The sequence below is a fragment of the Sus scrofa genome, chromosome 1, assembly GCF_054392235.1.
Source record: "Sus scrofa isolate SSC_HxYL_T2T_F1_AM1 chromosome 1, Sscrofa_HxYL_maternal_Yorkshire_Landrace_v2.0, whole genome shotgun sequence".
NCBI lineage: Eukaryota > Metazoa > Chordata > Mammalia > Artiodactyla > Suidae > Sus > Sus scrofa.
The window spans coordinates 86,823,494-86,839,812 of NC_139383.1; the positions used below are offsets into that span (position 1 = coordinate 86,823,494).

Genomic DNA, 16,319 nt, shown 5'->3' on the forward strand with positions numbered 1-16,319 from the left:
ATAGCTTTCTTGGTTTCTAGTAAGACCACATTTCTAGATTCTTGAGTTCACTGTTTATGTTTCCCCTCATATGTGGAGAAAGACATTTTACAAGGAGCTCTTGTTTCTTTTAAAGAAAAATGGTATTTAGACACTTCATTTGGGTGCTAGGAATATTTGTTGCTACTAGTTCTTGTTTCTAGGATTTTTCAATGGACAGAGCTAGGAAATAGGTTGTTTTTTTTTTTTGTTATGTAAAATCTATTATAAGTTCATACTGGTACTCCAAATTCACATTTTGTGCTCCAGAGTTTTAAAACCCATATTGGCTTATATTTGTTTATTCTCAGGAAATTCTGATGCTTAACTGCACCAACATAATTATTCATATGCTTTATCTCACCATGCACATGTACTAGTCTGAGAATAACAATGCCAACAAGGCAATTACAGAAAACAGTGTTAAGAGAAATTTTGTACTTTTTGTTAGTAGGATGTATCTTACTAGGGACTGTGTTTTTTGTTTTCCTTTTTTTTTTCCTTTCCTTTTTTCTTTTTTGTTGGCTGCACCTGTGGCTTGCAGAAGTTCCTGGACCAGGGGTCAAACCTGAGCCACAGCAGTAACAATGCTGAATCCTTAACCACTAGGCTACCAGGGGACTATGGGATTGTGTTTTAAAGTTGTTTGAACTGGTTAATCTGTGTGGTTTTGCCACCAACCGTATATATAGTTAGATTTATTTGTTGCATTTTCTTTTGATTTATAGGAAATGCTTTTTAAAAATCTAATATCTAAAAATCACAGTTTCCAAAGTGTGTCTTCAGAAATTATAAAGAAGTCTAACTCCATGTCCCTAAATCTGCTTCTTCCTTTCCTCTATAGCTATATTGTACAGCTCACCACCAGGACATGTGGCTTTTAATATTTAAATTAATTAAAATTCAGAATAATTAATTTTTTCCTCACACTGGCCACATTTCAAGTGCTCAGTAGCTACATGCAGGTAGCTATCATACTGAACAGATTTTGGAACTTTTCCTTTGTTGCTGAAAGTTCTGTTGGACAGCCCTGCCCTAGGGAACCCACTTTTTTTTTCACTGTTTGTTTATTCTTCTACTTTAAAAAACATAAAACTTATGTATACAAATGTATAACCCTCCTTCTTTGATAAATGGGAGCATAAAATACATGCTTTTCTCCCTTTTCCTTTTCTTAATATATCCTGGGGGTCACTCTAGACTGCAGAGAATATTTATAGATTGTCCTCATTCCTCTAATAACTTGGTGATGCTGTACTTCACTGTGTAGGGCTTTACCCTGTATGGAGCCTGGTCTCTATAGATGGTCGTTTTGGTGGCACTAGTCATTTACCATGACAACAGTGCTGCAGTGAATCATAGTAGCACTGCCTTGAGCATGTGTCTTTTTTCATCTGTTACTAAAACCAATATACTTTTAACACTAATTTCATCAATGGGGTTCTTGTTTCTTCTAAATATTAAAAACTACTCTAATTATAAAAGTAATTTTATAGGAGTTTCCGTCATGGCGCAGCGGAAACGAATCCGACTGGGAACCATGAGGTTGTGGGTTGGATCCCTGGCCTCACTCAGTGGGTTGAGGATCCAGTGTTGCCGTGAGCTATGGCATGGGTCACAGATGCGGCTCGGATCTGGCGTTGCTGTGGCTCTGGTGTAGGCCAGCAGCTCTGATTAGGTCCCTAGCCTGGGAACCTCCACATGCCATGGGTGTGGCCCTAAAAAAAAGGACAAAAGATACACACACAAAAAAGTAATTTTATAATTACTTTTTTACTTTTAGAAAATAAAACTGTTAAGAGACAGATAAAATTATCTAAAATTGATGTTGCCTACCTAAAAATTGATGTTGCCCAGACATAATTTTGGTCCATATGTATACCTTGGTTTGTAGTTGTTTTCAGTTCTTGATTTCATTTAAAAAGAATACTCAGTATTTTCAGTATTTTTCAATGACTGTGTATAGTTGAGATCATATTGTATACACCAGCTTGGATTTTTCTTTACCATAGTAATGTAAACATCTTCCTTGTTAACACAAACTTTTTGTAAACATTTCTAACAGCTGCATATTATGCTGTATGGATTTTTACAATACTTTTCTTAGCTTCTTAATTATTTTGCAATAGTTTGACCTTTAGATTCCTTCCATTTTGTTGTTTTTTTAATTGTACTGCATTAAACATTTGTGCATAACTTTCCCCCTATTTTTAAGGTAATTTTCATAGTATCCAGGAATGGAATTATCGAATCAAAGATTAAGGCATGATTAAAGATTTAATGCATTTTGCCAACTTTCTTCCAGTTTTTTCTTGATAATTTTAGAAGCACTTTCTTCCAGTTTTTTCTTGATAATTTTAGAAGCACTGAATGTTACTTTGAGAAATCTTTTATAGTTTGATAGGTTTAAAAATGGTATCTGAGGTTGAAAATTTTTATGTGCCTATTGTTTGTATTGCTTGCTATGGGTCTTAACATGGTATTTGCCCATTTATCCCCCCCGCTTTTTTTTTTTTTTTTGCTGCCCTGCCACATATGGACTATAAAGTCCTATAGTCCTGACCTAAGCTTAACGCACTGTGACGGGCTGGGTATCAAACCTGTGTCCCAGCACTCCCAAGATGCAACCAATCCCATAGTGCCACATTGGGAACTCCTGCCTATGGCATGTGGAAGTTCCTGGGCCAGGGATTGAACCTGCGCCACAGCAGCAACCCACACTGCTACAGTGACAATGCTGGATCCTTAAACTATTGCGCCCAAAGAGAACTCCTAATTTAAGTGTTTTTTTTTTTTTTTTTTTTTTTTTTTTTGTCTTTTTTAGGGCTGCATCTGCGGCATATGTAGGTTCCCAGGCTAGGGATCTGATCAGAGCTACAGATGCCAGCCTACACCACAGCCACAGCAATGCCAGATCGAAGCTGTGTCTGCCACTTACACCACAGCTCACGACAACACCGGATCCTTAACCCACTGAATGAGGCCCGAAACCTCATGGTTCCTAGCTGGATTAGTTTCTGCTGCATTGCACCATGACGGGAACTCCTAATTAATTTTTAACATGTTTTAGTTTTACATTTTTATGCAATCTTAGATGTTTTTCTTTGTTAACAGACTTTGTTGATTTCTTTGATATCCCCACACCACCAAAAAAAGAAAAAAAAAAGAAACTGGTGATTTGATCATTCTTCACCTTTAAAATCAGCATTTATAAATATTTATTTATTTATTTTTTGCCTTTTCTAGTCCTGCTCCCGCGGTATATGGAGGTTCCCAGGCAAGGGGTCTAATCAGAGCTACAGCTGCCGGTATATGCCAGAGTCACAGCAGCTCGGGATCCGAGCCGCCTCTGCGACCTACACCACAGCTCATGGCAATGCTGGATCCTTAACCCACTGAGCAAGGCCAGGGGTTGAACCTGCAACCTCATGGTTCCTAGTCGGATTCATTAACCACTGAGCCATGACGGGAACTCTGGCATTTATAAATCTTAAGATTGAAAGGAGTCAAATTCACTTAACATTTATTCAGAGAGTTGTATGTCAGGTACTTTACATCTTCTCTGTCTAGTCTATAACAGTCTGCCTTTGCTCCAAATACTGTGAATAACTGTGTGAAAATATAGATGAATTAAATTATAGCCCCTTTTAAAAATTACAAGCAGTATATTGTTTTGCTTTTAGTATCTTTCATTGTAATTAGCTGTAAAAATCCACTTCGTGAAATATGATGAGTTTCCCTCCCCTTCCTTAATTATAGCAGAAAAAGTATTTCTTCTAGTCGCGCTGTGGATTGCGGACTTCAGAGACACAGAGAAAGCAAATTGCACAGACATGAATATAATCCCCAGGATCTGAAGACTCTAAGAAATGGTCTTCAGGTTTGGATTTTTCTGAAGAAAAGAATCTGTGAAGTTATGTGAATAGAGACCATTTTTCAAAGCCATGGGGGAAAGAGAAGGAAGTCCAGATACTGATCGAGAAAGTAAGGCAGGCAGACACTGTTACTCTGACTGCTCATCTGACTTTGGAGGTACGCCACGGTCCTCCAGACGGTCATCGCTGGTTCACCCTTCCTCACCTACAAGTATTAAGGGCAAAAATTCTAAAAAACAAATTTCAGATAGCCAAGTGCATCATCAAGGTAAGCATCCTTTAAAATAGTCTCTAGACCTAGCATATTCATTTTGAGTGCTTGAGGAAAACTCGTATGAATGATGCTCTTCTATTAATACATATAATGCTGTGCATGGAAATGGGCTGATTTGTGTTTAGAAAAGGATGTATTTTTATAAATATATATAAATGTTGCTTACGGTATTGTGTATTAAGTATCCTTTGTTATTTTCAAAGTCATGCTATACATAGAAGAAAGAACCATAACTAATTTTGTTTTCTCCTGTTCCTAAATAAATGATTGTCTTGGGGTTTGTGAGGTACTGTAAAGGCCAAAAAAAAAAAAAAAAATCACAAAAACATTTGTATCTTTATCTTCATTTCTAAAAAGTAGTGAAAGGCATTGATGTAAAGTGGTTAAGGGGCATTTTTATAGATTGAGTAAAATTACTTCTGCCTACCTACTGCAGAAGTTCAAATTCAACCTAGAAATGTAGTTTGGGACTTGAGACCACCAGTGTGTTTTTTTTTTGTTGTTGTTGTTGTTAAACTGTGTTATCATGAAAACAACATAAATAATTAGAAACTTTTTTTTAAATTAAAATGTTACTAGTCTGGAGCTAGGTATCAATACATATTTGACCAGGTAATGTTCTAGAAATCTCTTCTTCATCTTTTTTTTTTTTTTTTTTTTTTTTTTTGTCTTTTTTTGTTGTTGTTGTTGTTATTGTTGTTGTTGTTGCTGTTGTTGCTATTTCTTGGGCCGCTCCCGCGGCATATGGAGGTTCCCAGGCTAGGGGTCGAATCTGAGCTGTAGCCACTGGCCTACGCCAGAGCCACAGCAACGCGGGATCCGAGCCGCGTCTGCAACCTACACCACAGCTCACGGCAACGCCGGATCGCTAACCCACTGAGCAAGGGCAGGGACCGAACCCGCAACCTCATGGTTCCTAGTCGGATTCGTTAACCACTGCGCCACAACGGGAACTCCTCTTCTTCATCTTAATAAATCCCTGGTCAGTAAAACCCTGGTGTACTTAATAACAAAATATCTAAGGCTTATTATCATAGAAAAGTAAGTTAAATGAGGTTTTATAGTATACATTAATAAATGCAGCACAGCTATAACAGCAGTTGCTTAGAATGATTGGATTGCATAGTGGAGAGTGGTAAAGTTGGGAGTGAAACAGGAAAATGGGGGCGAGGCATGAAATGCCTGGAATCCTATTAATATACTGACAGTTTCTGTTGGAAGGAATAGTTAAGTAATTGAAAAGATTGATGCAGGGATATGATTAAATTTCCCTTTATGAATTTTTACTTTGAAAAGTAATACTTGCTTTTTTAAAATCTGCAAACAATGTGTGTTCCTTTAGAAAGCAACCCTCTGATTGGACCCCTGATCTAGCTTCCCAGGGATGTCGAGGCTTTTAACAATTAGGTGCTTTTTCTTTTTTTCTTTTTTTGCAAGGGCAGTGCTACAGATTTCTTGGTCTCTTCCTCCAAATCTGTCTCCATGCAATTTTCTTATTTTGATTTGTTGTTGAGAACATGATGTGATATTAAACTTTTGTTGTATAATTAAGAACAAACAGACCTTAGGGTTAAACCTTAGAAATCCACAAAATCATTTACATACCTTGGGAATATTGGCGGGAATACTTTAATTTTTCTCTCCTTACCCAGAAGCATTCTAGGAGGCTATCCAATTAAGGAGCCAGAACTTTTTATGCCTTATCTTATTTAAGAAGATAATTGAGAGAAAGCTGTGAGAAATAGTTTTAGCTAGCATAGCCCAGAAAAATTTCAGTTGTCTGCTTTGCATTGTCTTGTGAATTAAAATCTCTGTGGTAATTTTTAGATCACTCAACAGGACCATACTGATAACTTTCCTTAAACATTAAGTAAATTTCTTTTGCTTTAAGTTGCAATTTCCAGTGTAGTCTAAACTAAGGAAAAGAACAAATGTAATTAAAAAAGGATCCTGAACACTTGAATTTGTGGAATTTTGTGTTTGACAACATATTCTTCCTTTAAAATTTTCAGCACATTTTATTATTTTAAAAAATAAAGTCTGTGCTCTATCAGAAGTTTTATATATATAATAAAATTTAATAATTTAGGTTATACATGTTTGTATATTACATGTTACATACTTGTTCTATTTCTTGTTTTATCAGTAATATAAGCATATTGAATTTTTGGTAGATGCATAGTTTATCTTTGTTACATGTTTTTTAAATGGAGTCATTGTAATTTTAACACCTCAAGGAAGGAAAAAAGCAATATTTGCTCACTTTTTTGATGGTGACTTAACAAGGAGAGGATAAAGAATGATAAACACAACAGTCATCTTCATTTTTACTCTTATTAGCCCTGTACTTCATCTTAATGTTTCTAAAAATGAAAAGGCAAGAGGTAGATGAAAGCTGAGAAACATTTTTGAGTTCTGGTCAAGTATACTTTGTAGACGTAAGTAGAATATGCTACAAATAAATGGTCAGATATTTAGGATGTCAGAAGTTGGTTGTGGAAGCCCTTTCTGTCTGGCTAAATAGTTGAATAAAATATTAGTGGAAAAATTTTACCCTAATTCATATATCTAGGCTTTTGACTTTTCTAATTAAGTTTCCATTTATATGAAGTCTTGTCTGTTGAGCAATACAGTTTTGTACATAAAAGCCAGAGATTTGGAATGCTTAATGAAAATCCATATGTACAGTCTTTTAATGTATAAAGTTTGTCACTCCAAGAGATGAGTACATATTCTATAGTAGCATATAGATACTAAAACTCTTTTAACCCAGTATTTTGGAAAAGAAAGAAAATCGAAATGATGAGGCTCCAATTTAAAATTGAAGCAGTTGTCTCCAATGTAAATGCAAGTCACAAATACAAGCTACACATATAATTTATATTGCCACATTTAAAAAGAAAAACAGGTGGAATTAATTTTAATAATGTATTTTATTTAACCCAGCATATCCAAGATATTATCATTTCTAAATATAGTTAATATAAAACATAGTGTGTGGAATACTCAGCCTTCTCTTTTTTTTTGAACTAAGCCTTTGAACTCTGGTGTGAATTTCACAGTTGTGGGTATCTCGCTTGGACCACCACCATTTCACATTTCTCAATAGCCACATCTGACAACTGACTACTATATTGGATAGTGTAGTTTGTTTGTTTGTTTCTTTTTCTGTCTTTTGTCTTTTTAGGGCAGCACCCACAGCATATGGAAGTTCCCAGGCTAGGGGTGGAATTGGAACTGTAGCTGCTAACTTGTGCCACCACCAGAGCAACCCCAGATTTGAGCCGAGTCTGTGACCTACACCACAGTTCTCAGCAATGCCAGATCCTTAACCCACTGAACGAGGCCAGGGTGGAACCTTCGTCCTCATGGATGCTAGTCAGATTTGTTTTTATTGAGCCACGATGGGATCTCTGGATAGCGTACTTTAGAAGTCACCAGTAGGTTTTCCCTCATTTCTTTTTATTACTACCTCCTTTCATGTATTCAGGCATTTATAGAGCTGGAATCCCAAATCAGTATACCTTCAATATACTTTCTCTAAAACTTCCATCTCTTTAATAAAACTTTATAATGTTAGGTTGTAAGTATTACTTGTAGTATTACTTGTTATCTTTTGCTTGTTTACCTAATCAAATCAAGATGTCCACTATCTGGTGAGATGGGTAGGGAAACGTTGGGTTTTGGGGTTTTCTACTTTTTCTCCATCCCCTCCCCCCACTGGAATGCATTTCCTTCTTGAAAAAATGCAGTCACCTTGGAGATTAAAGTTGGTTAATTCTCAACTGTGGCAGATTTCCAGATGCCTCTTTTAAAGGGCAGGTGTTCTGTATATGAAGGGCTAAGTTTAGTGGACTTTTAGTAAAAATAGTAACATTCTAAATTTTTGTGAAATGTGAGTTAATAAGATTTCATATGTTTATATTTTTTAGGATGTAGTTTTTTTGTTTATCTTTTTCTTAAATTATGAAGATTTTTTGTTTTTGGTGGTTTTTTTTGGCTTTTTTTGGCCTTTTTTTGCCTTTTCTAGGGCCACTCCCGTGGCATATGGAGGTTCCCAGGCTAGGGGTCTAATCAGAGCTGTAGCCACTCGCCTGCACCAGAGCCACCAGCCTGCACCAAAGCCACAGCAGCGCGGGATCCGAGCCGCGTCTGCGACCTACAACACAGCTCATGGCAACGCCGGATCCTTAACCCACTGAGCAAGGCCAGGGATTGAACCCGCAACCTCATGGTTCCTAGTCGGATTCATTAACCACCACGCCACGACGGGAACTCCATGAAGAAGTTTTTGATTCGACTATCACACAAAAGCAAGCCCTGGGAAAGCATTTACAATCACATCTGTACTGCTGAAGTGTTTTCCATTTTCAATCACTGATACATGGGATTAAATTTTTATTACTGACAGAGAATATTTGTGGAGAATCTTCTATCTTACATGCATACTTCAGTTAATCCTCACTGTGAAATGATATCCTCATTCTATAAGGGGGGGGGGGAAATAGACCTGGAAAAGGTTTGGTTGAATTGCCCAAGGATTTATTAAGTATAAATCTGAGTCCCAAATCTTCTTGCTGTCGTATTGTCATCCTCTTTCCCCAAATAAAGATTTCTAATTAATTTTTTTTAAAAAACATACATTTCCACATTTCAAATAATGATCCCAAATATCTTGGCACAAACGACTTGAGTATTACAGTGTTTTGTCCAGTGTTTATCAGGCACCATGCTAGTGCTGACAGTGTGTCTATTTGAATTCTGGCTTGCCATCTTATCTATAAAGTTAAAAATGGTAAAGCCTAATATCTCCATCTTTTAAAGCAATGTAAAGTAATCCCCTATAAACTATTGGGATATTATTTTGATGGATCAGAATATAATTCTTGAAGTTTCTTAAAAGATTTCAGACCTTTCTTAAAAACATTGTATTAGGTGCTCTAAGTAAAACCTGATATTTAACTAAATATTGTAAAAATCATTTTTTAAGGAAACAAAATGACTTAAAGAATATTATGGATCCACTTGTGTTAGGATAAGTAAATAATACTGCATCTGGTGCAGCTTCTACTTTACCTTATTACTGTTTCTTTTTTAGTCCCTAGGAAACCAAGCCCTAAGGGTCCGCCACACAGAAAGGGAGTCCAAGTGGGATTTCGCTCCCAGAGCCTCAATAGGGAGTCACTTCGGAAAGATACTGATCTTGTTACAAAACGGGTTCTTTCTGCAAGACTGCTAAAAATCAATGAATTGCAGAATGAAGTAACTGAACTCCAGGTCAAGTTAGCTGAGCTACTAAAAGAAAATAAAGCTTTGAAAAGGCTTCAGTACAGGCAGGAGAAAGCCCTGAATAAGTTTGAAGATACCGAAAATGAAATATCACAACTTATTGCTCGTCATAACAATGAGATTACAGCACTCAAAGAACGCTTAAGAAAATCTCAAGAGAAAGAACGGGCAACCGAAAAAAGGGTGAAAGATACAGAAGATGAACTATTTAGGACAAAATTTTCCTTACAGAAATTGAAAAAGATCTCTGAGGCTAGACACCTACCTGAACGAGATGATTTAGCAAAGAAACTTGTCTCAGCAGAGTTAAAATTAGATGACACCGAGAGAAGAATTAAGGTAAAATTTCTGCAGTGTCTAATTGTGCTGTTTTGCGTTGTTTTTCATTGAGCATTTAATGTGCTCTTTTAAGACTGCTTTTGAAGTTCAGCATTTACTTGGAAATGAAAACTAACTTTTTAATATTATTTTTCTCAGAGGTTAGGAAAAATTTAGGGTTGTATCCTTAAGAGCAAGGTGTAAAAGACTGTATACATTATTGGGCCACATATTAATGGATGTTTAATTCTGTGGATCCTAGCCATTTGGGGAAAATATAGTATTTGATTATGTGATTGTTTCTCTAAAATTGAAAATGATACTATAATAGCTTTAGCATATAAAACTGACATTTGGGACCCATTGTGTAAGAAATACCACGTGAACAATAGTTTCTATATTTCTTTGAACATTTGTGAAAGATATATTTTGGAACAGGGTATGCCTCTGCCAGTTCCCTCCACCCTCCTCCCACATGAAAACTGATGTGAGAGATTTAGTTAATAGTTCGATGTTGAGTTAATAGTCTGAAAATACCATACACACACACACACACACACACACACATATATATAATGTATCTCACAAATCAGATAGTATATTTCCTCTAAATGGCTAAGATCCATGGAATTACATGTCCACTAATACATGGCATGTGTGCACGCATGTGCACGCTCTCTCTCTCTGTATATACCAAACAGAAGCCCTGAGTCAGAACTTAGGAGTGACAAAGTAGCTTGGAAAACAAAGGTAGAGAAAAAGTATAGGAATAAAGCCTGCTATCAGAGCTCTCTGACTAAGGAAAGTCAGAACTGCAGATAAATTAGCCTTCTGCATTGTGTTAGGTGTTTTTAGTACATGTTAAGTTATAGTACTTTTTAGTCTCTGTGTAACATACCATGCTCAATATACAATGCTATATGCCCAGGGTACCCTAGCTTATTTTCCAAAATTAGCAATCATTATCTTGTTTCAATGCATAGAAGATAACTTTGTTGGATAGGTTCCACCACTGATCAACTCAAACTGCAAGAGCAAACATATGAAAAGTTTTTTTAAGGGCCACTCACCTAGTGAGATCGGGGGTAGGGGATGAAAACAGCTGTTGTCATAAAGAGCTGACATTTCCATTATTTTTAAAGTGAAATATAAAATATACCACTTAATGGATTTTAAAATTAGAGACCATGAGCATAAAATGCGAATTAATAAGTATTATTAAGAAACTTCCATACCTCTGTCCGTGTTTGTATGAAACTAGAGAGTGCATGGAAACATGTGAGCACAAACACACACACACTGCAGTTCTCTTCTAACCAGTTATAAATGGAATTGATGGAGTGGTAGAGAAGGAGGAGAAAGAAAGGAGAGAGGAAAAATGGAGTAAGTCTGTGGATTCTGAGTTGTAGATGGGGTGAAATTATATGTCTTGCCCCCTCCAGAGCATGAAAATCAGTCCTCTGTGATAATAAGTCTTTGAAATGCTAAATTGTATTCCTACTTATTTTCTTACTGATTTAAGGAAATTTAAAACTTTTGGAGTTATAGATTGACATGGAGTTGTAAGAAAATCATATAGAGAGATCTCATATAACCTTCATTTAGTTTCCCCAGGGGGTACATAACTGCTTAGCTATAATATACAGTTATAATCAAGAAATTGGTAGTGATGCACTGATAGAACGCATCAACCTTATTCAGATTTTACCAGGTTTACATGGACTCTGTGTGTGTGTGTGTGTGTGTGTGTGTGTGTGTGTGTGTGTGCGCGCGCGCGCGCACGTGCATGCATTTAGTTCCATGCAGTTTCATCACGTGGGTAGGTTATGTGACCATCGCTGTAGTCTGGATGTAGAACAGTTCTATTAGAGGGATCCTTTGTGTCACCAACTTTTATAGGCACAGTACCTTCTGCCTCCCCCAGCTTCTTGACCTGTGGCGTCTACTGATCTGTTCACCATTTCTATAATTTTGTTTTTTTAATGATATAATGTAAATGAAATTATACAGTGTTTAACCTTTTGAGATTAGCAGATTTCTTTTTTTTTTTTTTTTCCTTGAGCTCTATCCAAGTTGTTGCATATATCAATAGTTTGTTCCTCTTTTAAAATTTCCAAGTAGTATTCCATGGCATGGATATACAACAGAGTGTTACGGTATATCCCATTGAAGGACATTTGGGTTGTTTCCAGCTTTTAGTTATAAACTAATAAAGCTGCTGTGACCACTCATGTATAGGTTTTTGTGTGAACATAATTTTTCATTTCTCTGGGCTATATGTGGGAAAGTGTGCTTGATGGACTGTGTGATAAGTACATGTTTGGTTTTGTAAGAAAGTGCCATTCTCTTTTATAAAATAGCACTACCATTTTACATTTTTACCAGCAATGTATAAGTGATCCACTTTCTCCACATCCTTGCCAGAATTTGGTGTTATCACTTTAAAAAATTTTAGCCATAATTTAGCCATAGTATGTAGGTAGCGCTGTCTCCTGGTTTTAACTTGCATTATTCCAATGGCTGATGATGTTGAACATCTTTTTATATGCTTATTTGTCATCAGAAGATCCTATTAATTTTGTTCATGTTTTTTGCCTGTATTTCTAATTGGATTCTTGTGCTTCCACTGTTGATTTTTTGATAGTTTTTTTAGTTTTAATTTTATGGCTGTCCCCACAAGCATGTGGAAGTTCCTGGGCAAGGGACTGGATCTGAGCTGCAGCTGTGACCTGTACTGCAGCTGCAGCAATGCCAGATCCTTTAACCTGTTGTGCTGGGCTGGGAATCAAACCCACACTTCTGTAGCAACCATAGCCACTGCAGTAGAATTCCTAACCCACTGCCCTACAGTGGGAACTCCTGATAGTTCTTTATCTGTACTAGATACTGGTTCTTTTGCAGATGTGTGGTTTGCAAATATCTTCTCCCAGTCTGTAGCTTGTCATTTCATCCTCTTCACAGGGTCTTTCAGAAGGAAGGTTTTAAATTTTGATGTGATCCAGTTTATCACATTTTTCTTTTATGGATTGTGGCTTTTTGGGTCAAGTCTAAGAATTTTTCCCTATCCCTGTCACCTTTTGCCAGTAGCCTCAATGATTTTCTAGTATATTTTTATTCAGAAGTTTTATAGCTTTATGTTTTACTTTAAAGTCCATGATTCATTCTGAGCTAATTTTTGTATAAGTTGTGAGGTTTAGGTCGAGGTTCATTTATTTTTTTCCTACCCATTTGTGGTGCCCAGTTGTTCTAGCACCCTTCATTGAAAGGCTATTCTTCCTTCATTGAATTTGGCACCTTTGTTAAGAATTGGTTGGGCATGGAGTTCCCGTCGTGGCGCAGTGGAAATGAATCCAACTAGGAACCACGAGGTTGTGGATTCAATCCCTGTCCTCGCTTAGTGGGTTAAGGATCTGGCATTGCTGTGACTCTGGCGTAGGCCAGCAGCTACAGCTCCGATTAGACCCCTAGGCTGGGAACCTCCATATGCTGCGGGCATGACCCTAAAATGACAAAAAGACAAAAAAAAAAAAAAAAAAAAGAAAGAATCAGTTGGACACATTGTAATGGGTTTATTTCTGGATTCTTTAGTCTGTTCTGCTGATGTATGTGTCTGTCCCTCTGCCAGTACCACACTCTCTTCATTGTAGGCTCTGTAGGGAACGCTACATATATGATTATGGTAGAGTAAGTCCTCTCATGTTATGCTTTGTTTTAAAATTTTTAGCTACTCCAGGTTCTCTCTCTTTCTACGTAGACTTTAGAATAAGCTTGTCTCTGTTTGCCAACCCCTTCTTGAGATTTTGATAGGAATTGCATCAAACATGGATCAGTTTGTGGAGAATTGATATCTTTATTATGTTGAATATTTGATTTTTTTTTTTTTTTTGTCTTTTTTAGGGCTGTACCTGGAGCATATGGAAGTTCCCAGGCTCAGAAATGAATTGGAGCTGCAGCTCCTGGTCTACGCCATAGCCACAGCAACTGGGGATCTTAGCCACATCTGCAACCTACACTGCAGCTTGCGGCAGCACAGGATCCTTAACCCGCTAAACGAGGCCAGGGATGGAACCCATGTCCTCATGGATGCTAGTTGGGTTTCATGACCGCTGAGCCACAGTGGGACTCCTAAACTGCTTTGTTTCTATTGTGATTGAAATGATATTGGAGTCAACATGTAATCATTATTATGAACCTGCTTCTCCTAAATCAATCTCACATCAGCTGTCATACCTGTACTAACTCTCTTCTGAGTGGAGGAGCCCATGCAACCCACCTGAAGGTGATTATTTTCTACTTTTTAGCTTACCTTGTCATACTTCCTAAAGTTTTTGTCCTCTTGTGTATAATTATATCTTTCATAATCTCAGTCATCAATCCAGACTTTGAAATTTTATTAATTTTCTTAATTTAGTGTAAAATTTAGCTTTAGTTTACATGCTTCAGTTTGTCAAATTTTCCTTCATTCAATACTAGGTTAATCATTTTTCTTCAGACTCGGTACCACTGATTGTAAGGGTAAGGGAGCAAGCTAGGACCTCAATTGTGGCAAATTAACTAAAATCTAGAAAGTCCTGAATAGCCCTTGCAATTTCAGTAAATTCCTAGTAGTGCTATTTCTAAGTTCTGTGCAGTTCTTCCCTAAGAATGGCTGTGTGCTGCTTTTTGTTTGTTTGTTTGTTTTGTTGTTTGGTGTAGCATTTTGTTTTAAGAGTATGTCCTTAAACTGGAACTTGTGACAGGCAGCTTGGTGTATTTGTTTAGAGGTAGCCTCATTTCAGGACTCAGGCCACATTTTCCTTTTTTGGTCTTTTTAGAGCCGCAGTTGCAGCACATGGATGTTCCCAGGCTAGGGGTCCAGTCAGAGATGTAGTTGCCAGTCTACACCACAGTCATAGCAACTCCAGATCCGAGCCATGTCTGTGATTTATACCATAGCTCACAGCAATGCTGTCCTTAACCCATGAATGAGGCCAGGGATTAAACCCGTGTCCTCATGGATACTAGTCAGGTTTGTTAACCACTAATCCATGATGGGAACTCTCAGGCCACAATTTCTTATTCCTCTTGTGAATTTCTTTTCTTAGTTGAGGGGGGCTCAAGTTTACCTCCAAATAGGTCAACTGTGAAAAACTTCCCTTTGCACCCTCTCTGTAAGTTGGATATAGGCTCATTTTGTTCATTGGTGGAAGTGACTGAGTACAGTCTCACTAATTTAAGACCTCAGAGGTTAACATGGTTGAAGAGATGGTGGTTAACATGGTTAACATAATTAAAGAGACAACCACACGCATGACTGGGGACAGTGGTCTGTGTCAGTTGTTTTTGGCCAGCCTTGCACAGTGTGGTCTGCCGGATCCTAGGTGTGTACCAGGAATGGAGAGCTGCTTGACGTGTTAAACTTGTCGAGCTCTGTATGGAGGGCAAATAGCTAAATCAGACTACGTGTTGATTTCGTAATTTATGGTTGGCTTTATACTTTCGTTTTGGCTTTTACTTCAATACGTTTATTAAGTAAGGTCCTGTCAAGGTATCAGCCTCACTTAAGTATATTTATTTTAATATTAGTAGTTTATACATTATTAATATTTAAATAAAGCTTCAAGAAACTGTAAAAACTGTCACAAACTGTTAAAGTTGTGCCAATATTTTTAGCAGAAAAACATTTTTAGTTATATAATGCAGTGGTTCTCAAAAGTTTTGGCTTTTAAGACCCTTTTGTACTCTTAAAAATTATTGCACATCTCCCCCCCCCCACAGGAGCTTTTGTGTATTTGGGTCTAACTATTGCTATTTACCACATTAGAAATGAAATAACATTTAAATATACTGCTGTATTTAAAATTAATAATAGGAGTTCCTGTCGTGGTTCAGTGGTTAACGAATCTGACTAGGAACCATGAGGTTGCGAGTTCTATCCCTGCCCTTGCTCAGTGGGTTAAGGATCCGGCATTGCCATGAGCTGTGGTGTAGGTTGCAGACACGGCTCGGATCTTGTGTTGCTGTGGCTCTGGCGTAGGCCAGTGGCTACAGCTCTGATTCGATCCCTAGCCTGGGAACCTCCATATACCGTGGGAGCGGCCCAAGAAATGGCAAAAAGACAAAAAATAAAAAATAAAAATAAATAAATAAAATTAATAGTAAACAACTCACTGCATGGTATCATAAAATCTTTTAATGAAAAATAACCATTTTCTGAGCTCAAAGTAAATTAGGATAAGAGTGGTAATCATATATTTGCATTTTCTTCAGTGTCAGGCTTAATAGAGGACAGCTGTGTCCTCATAGCTGCTTTTGCATTCTGTTTGTTGCAAGATGTTATGGGTTGATAGGAGTTAGAAAATGGAGGAATATTTGGCAGTTCCCATCATGGCTCAGCAGTTAATGAACCTAACTAGCATCCATGAGGACATCCATGAGGCCAGCATCTCTGGCCTCACTCAGTGGGTTAAGGATCCGGAGTTGCCGTGAGCTGTGGTGTAGGTCATAGATGTGGCTCAGATCCCACCGAGCTGTGGCTGTGGTGTAGGCCAGTGGCTATAGCTCCG

The 16,319-nt window shown here is 37.4% G+C and overlaps 1 protein-coding gene across 7 annotated transcripts in view; it reads left to right on the forward strand.

The window, feature by feature from the left end:
* LCA5 (lebercilin LCA5) overlaps nt 1-16,319 on the forward strand; it is a 132,174-nt gene that overhangs the window by 26,829 nt on the left and 89,026 nt on the right. For 5 of the 7 annotated variants that reach the window (XM_084964402.1, XM_003121398.7, XM_084964401.1 and 2 more), the window contains exons 2-3: nt 3,778-4,161; nt 9,266-9,795. In XM_084964402.1, coding sequence (XP_084820528.1) covers nt 3,963-4,161; nt 9,266-9,795 — 729 coding nt within the window. In that variant the 5' untranslated portion in view covers nt 3,778-3,962. The remainder of the gene's footprint in view (nt 1-3,777; nt 4,162-9,265; nt 9,796-16,319) is intronic. The other 2 variants (XM_084964381.1, XM_084964399.1) reach the window with 1 other exon arrangement.